Below are 6,000 nucleotides of genomic sequence, written 5' to 3'. Positions count from 1 at the left end.
ATCATATATATTATCTATCTATATCTTATACTATATCTGTATATATATTATATACTATATATATCTATATATATATATCTATATATTAGTATTATGTATATATATCTATCATCTCTCTCTCTCTTTATATATATATATATATCTGTATATATAGACTATCTATCATATAAAAAACCTTACACTATCACTCTTTCTACATACATACAGTATTTCAAAATATCTCTTGTTCTGTAGCAGACAAAACGTTTTTCATCCAGATGGGTAGAAGAGTGTTTGAAGATGATAGGTAAACTCAACTTTTTTTTAAGCATTGTCAGATCGGAGTCCTACTGTGACTTGAATGAAATTGTTATATACAGTAAGAACTAACTTGGGCTAGACTAGTCCCAGCCTGTAGAGCTTGCTCAATAGGCATCACAGTAATGGATCAAAATAAGCACTGAGGACCCGCAGTCATTGCCATACTCTTTTCTTTTATTCTTCTCACTCCACACTTTTGTGAGACATGGAAACTAATCAAACTCCATTGATAAGACATGACCTTTACTTTTATTGGCCTGCATGTCTTTATGACTGTGAAGACTCTGAGTGGGTGTCCTGCCCTGACAAGAGAAACTCTAAGGAAAGGGCGTTGCTGACTTTGTCACACATACTGATCTTAAACTGTAGTGGATGGAACCCAAACACAAACATATGTTTGAACAGGAAAGCAAGCAGCCAGTGTTGCTGCCTGTCCTTGAGCCGCTCCTGATAAAACAAGTCTGAAGTAAACAAGACACTATGAAACAGACAGATAATCAGCAGGCCCCGTTGTCAGCCACCAGGCTTACTGTCAGTTGATTCATACAAATGAAATGAATTAGGCTGACATCTTTTAGCCTCAGATGTGAGAGGCCACAGTTTGATACATCCACATGCTAGTAGTGTTCTGTTTGTTGATTGGTGATATTCACAAAATTTGCCCAGCTGCTTTGAATAAATGCGTATCATGACTGGAATATGCACCACAAAATTTAAGATAAACAGTGATATTAGGTTTATTGTTAGGCCATCATTGATGTTATGGATGGGCAATCTGGCCATATGGTTGATGTTCTGTGTTATCTTAATCATCCTCTATTGAGCATACATTAGTAAAATTACTAGTTTTTTGTAGCCTAGGTAATCAAGATCAGTGTATGTCATTAATAACCTTGTGATGAACAACAAAATCCCAAAAAAACATACACCTGCACCCACGTGCCCAGTGTACGTGATGTGATTGGATTTCAGGTGTTTCATTATGGATGACCAAGATATGCATACTTAATTTAATTCCCACATTGTATTACCACAATTAGAATTGAAATTTGAATGAGCATGCATTACTTAGTCCATTATTTTTCTTTTTAAGTCTAAAGTTTGAATTACTTGAAGGAGGCTGCTGCCCTTGGCTATTGATGAGGGAAAGGAGCATTGTTGGCAGTTGTGGGTCTGGCCCACATCCCATCCTTTGGCTCTTGACTGTGCCTGCTTTAAGTCACCAGAGAGTTGGAAAGAAGCTAAGTATAAAGATTTTCACATCAGCTAAACGCACATTCCACCATTGGGTGGTGACGAACACGGCAGCTGTTCAAGCTGTCCTCTAGTTCTTTTCAATACACATTAAACTGCCCAGTCTAGATACAGCGGGGTAAGGGGTTATTCAAAAAAAGGGAGGAGCTGTATGTGTTACACAGAATAGTCATTGAGAAATAAATACCAAGTAAAACCTAATTTTCTGGGATACCAAAACTGGTCTTTAAATAGTCCACCAATGTCAGGGATCTTCTAGTTTAAGGATGCTACACCCATCCCTTGTCCATTCTCAGGTATCAGCCGATCGGCAGGATTGGGATCAGGGCCAATATGAGCATTTTTCCACTGATCAGGATTGGCAATTTTGAATGTAGATCCAAGTCTGATGTGTTTTTTATGTCAGAGCACAATTTGTGGCAGAACTCAGACGCACATGTAACATTACTCTTGCAAATCTGTGGATAAAATGTCTGCAGTGTGGAAATAACTTAAATTAGAAAGCGAAAGCAGTCCAACAGCGACATGTAACATCTGCAATACAACCGTTTTGCAAGGGGGAAACAAAAGAGCTGCATTTAATACTACTCATTTGATATTATAAAATATTACAGAGAAGATAATTAAATTAATCACACTGGATAACCAGCCCATCTCTGTGGTAGAGGATCAGTGTTTTCTTTGTCATCTGGAGTTTTTGAATCCCCGGTATGCCCTACCATCTCAGCATTACATTACATTGATTCTACTTTCAAGTTACAGCGTGCCTCGGTTCAGGATCAGGGTAAAAAAAAAACCTGATCGGGACATCCCTAGTTCCCTAGAGTTTTATTTATATGGCTCACAATCACATTGCCTCAGTGGGTTTTACAATCTGTCCTCACACCCTGGATTCGAGTGAGGAAAACTTTGGCATATTGAGAAAAAAAACCTTCAAACGGGGGAAAAATGATGGAAGAAACCTCAGGAAGAGCCACAGAGGAGGGATCCCTCTTCCAGGACGGACAGACATGCAATAGATGTTGCATGTAGAAATTAGAGAAACGCAGTGTTAATCAGAATAAACAAACTGTTTCTAGTCTGCAGTACAATGTGAATTTTAATACTATAGATAAGAGACGTATTGAGAACGACACCAACCCACTGATGAAGCTAGCAAAGGAAAGTACAGATGTGGTAGCTGCACCCAGCATGACTTATCCCATAAGTGCAAGTCTTAAAGCCAGCATCATGCAGGCAACAGTTAGCCTATACATGGTGTGATCAGCTGCGGATCCACTCGTGTTATTTTCCTCATTTCCTACCTATGGGCCGACTTTTTTTGGCAAAACATCAAGGCTGTTGCATTCCCTCATTAGCAAACATCACACCGACACTATTAAAGTATATGGAGTTGTCACTTCTTTTCTGTATAGCCCTCTTTTTGCTCACATTGATGTTTGCCTGACAAGACGCATGACCTTAACAAGTATTTGAAGACACTCCTACACAAGGGTTAAAGCCTGCAACTCCCCTCCAGTTAATTAGAACTGAAGAAGCCTCTTGGATGAGAGGTGAAACGTCTTCAAGAAACTGCAGAAAAGTCCAGTTGCCTACAATACAACACTTAGAATTACCATGATTGGGATAACTGAGAACCTTCATCAACACATCAATCCAGTCAAAAGTTTTTGTGTGGTTGGGGCAAGTTTCAGATGTGCACACAACCCATCTTCTTTGCTTATAATAATGCAGCCATAGACATCTCCAACTCTGCTACTTTCTCTTCTGTGATCTCAAATTGTTGGTTGTGTAATAAGTGAGCTGATTTCAAGGGGACTGAGCTACATACTGTGACAAATGTGTAAGAAGAGCAACCTGTTCAAGGACAGGAAATTAGACTGCCAACTTTCCTCTGACTCATAAATGATGGGTTAGATTTTCTTACAATGAGCCAGCTAGGTCAAACACAGTGGGAAGCTGTGGATGTTTTTCTACACAGAGGTGACAGCATCTCACATGTCATCTTCTACAGTGTACAGCCAGTGTATGGAGCACAGCATCCACCTCTCGACCCACGATTGCGACGCACGTAAGTGCTAAACCCAACCGGACTGCATGGAAACATGTCACTTACATGGGTGGAGTTTATTGGCTTCACTCTCTTTCGGCCGTGTTTTGCAGCACATTGTTCCATGCTTCAAGTGCTTGAACATGTGTGGATTGCATGCGCCTGTACTGTACCAGTGAGACCGAGTGTTGTTAAACCTATTGTACAGATTTTATGTGGTTTTTAGTTGGATTTTCAGTTCTGTTTTGCTTTTTGTTCCTTTGGTCAGTATCATCTCCTAAAGTTCTGTGTATATTGGCTACCAGCGCTGCCACAAGTGGCACCATTAAATTCTCCAATTGTTCTGCCTTTTGCTCTCTTTTTCTGTCTTTGATCTCTTGATCCGTTCCGTTGCAGTTTTCCCAAAGACACAAACCCCAAGTTCAACAATCACAAGTCTAAAAAGGCCTCTAGCTTCCACGAGTTCGCCCGCAGCACCAATGATGCTTGGGACATCGACGATGAGGATGAGGAGGATTTCCTGCCATCTGGCCTGCATTCTACATCCACACAAATCCAGGTATCTGCAAGACATGATTTTATCAATGAGCATGTATGTGCATTGAGTTGGTCTCCAATGAAAGGAGATATTCTGATGTGTTTCCACTTGGCAACAGCAGAACCAGCCTGGTGACACAGAAACTGGGATGTCACACAGACTGGCACCTCCCAGGACAGAAGCTCAAAACTTGCAGGAGGAGGACACAGAGTACGAGCATGTCAACGGCAAGGTCGTCAGGTCGAGTAGTGACGCTCACCTCAACACGTCCTCAGGTGTGTGAGTTATATGCTGCTGCAGTTCATTTACCATTAAGAGCCACTGAGGGTCTTAGGGCATGATTCATAGTGAAGCTAATTACAGACTTTGTCAACCTTGGTTTAAACTCTTCAAACAAGTCGCCTCTGGCAGGACAATAGAGGCACGCACCATAAGACAAAAAAACAGCTTCTTACACAAAGCTGTCAGCTGTTGAAAATGATCTGATAGCTCCAGGACAGCCAAGCACACTGTTGCTCCTGACAGAAAACTGCTGCACCTTGCTGGAGCCACACAGTATAGAATAGCATAATAATAATAACAATAACAATAATAATAATAATAATAATAATAATAATAATAATAATAATAATAATAATATATGTTCATGTATGTGAAGAAAAGAAACTGTCTGATCACATGTTGTTGTTAATGATTCCTCACAATAATTAACAATGATTTCCCATTGTAGGAAACACAGACACGTAAAAGCATGCAACATTTATTTCTGTTAATCTCAATCTGTTTCAACATTTGAAAGTCAGAGTTTTCACATCTCTGATATTTTTATAAATCTCTTTCTTGACAGTTTTGTATGAATGAGATCATTTGTCACATTTTATTTAAAAACACAAATGTTGGACTTCCAGTGAGCGTTGCAAGATGGCGGCATAGCTAAAAAGCTCTCCCGGTCAAGTTAATAGGAAAACTCTCGAAACTACGAATATTGCTCACAAGAAACTAATATGACTTAGAATGAGTGGGACGAGAAGCAAGAAAAAATTGCGGGGAAACAGATAACAGGAAGACAAAACTCAAGACGAGGAGAGAGGGGAAGAAACAACTAGCAACAACACAGCTAGCATGGAGGAATCTAACAGTGAAGAGGAGTACCTCACAACGTCCAAAGCCATTCAAAACTTAAGTAAAGACATTCAAAACATGTATAAAGAATTCAAGCGAGATCTAGTGGACTTCAAGAACGACATCAAGCAGGAGTTTAATAACTTCAGAGCGGAGACAAATCAAAAGATACAAAGTGTTACCAGCGATGTCCGCATCCACGGTACGAGACTATTGAAGCGGAGCAACGAGTGGAAGAAACAGAGACCGCTAACACTGAGCTGAGGGATGCTCTGCTCGATTCACTGAAACAGCAAAAACTGCTTCAAGATAAGGTAACGGACCTGGAAGGAAGATCACGCCATAATAACATTCGTATATACGGCATTAAAGAGGGCACCGAAGGAAGCTCGATGCTAACATTTATCGACAACTTTCTGAAGACAGAGCTAGCGCTGGACAGCACTGATGAAGATGAAGCAGTTTCCAGGTCTATCTTAGTCAACTTTCAGAGGTATGACACCAAAGATAAAATACTGAAGACTGCTTGGTCAAAGAAAATCACTCGTGACGGAAAATCCATCACATTTGCCCACGATTTTCCCACAGAAATTAATAACAGACTCCGGGAGTACAGGGATATAAAGAAGATACTTAAAGAAAGCAGATACGTTTTCAGACTCCTTACCCTGCCCGGATGAAGATCCACTGGGATAACGGATCGTGCCTCTGTAACAACGCAACAGAAGTAACCGAG

General features: G+C 40.3%; 1 protein-coding gene across 3 annotated transcripts in view; it reads left to right on the top strand.

Annotated features, from left to right (window-relative positions):
• tbc1d22b (TBC1 domain family, member 22B) overlaps nucleotides 1–6,000 on the top strand; it is a 35,330-nt gene that overhangs the window by 2,101 nt on the left and 27,229 nt on the right. Inside the window, exons 2-4 of one of the 3 annotated variants that reach the window (XM_030424299.1) lie at nucleotides 3,569–3,625; nucleotides 4,001–4,163; nucleotides 4,264–4,417. In XM_030424299.1, coding sequence (XP_030280159.1) covers nucleotides 3,569–3,625; nucleotides 4,001–4,163; nucleotides 4,264–4,417 — 374 coding nt within the window. Of the gene's footprint in view, nucleotides 1–3,568; nucleotides 3,626–4,000; nucleotides 4,164–4,260; nucleotides 4,418–6,000 lie in introns of all 3 variants that reach the window. The other 2 variants (XM_030424298.1, XM_030424300.1) reach the window with 2 other exon arrangements.

This window comes from Sparus aurata, chromosome 7 (genome assembly GCF_900880675.1).
Source record: "Sparus aurata chromosome 7, fSpaAur1.1, whole genome shotgun sequence".
Lineage (NCBI taxonomy): Eukaryota > Metazoa > Chordata > Actinopteri > Spariformes > Sparidae > Sparus > Sparus aurata.
This window is presented reverse-complemented; position numbering and strand designations above follow the sequence as displayed.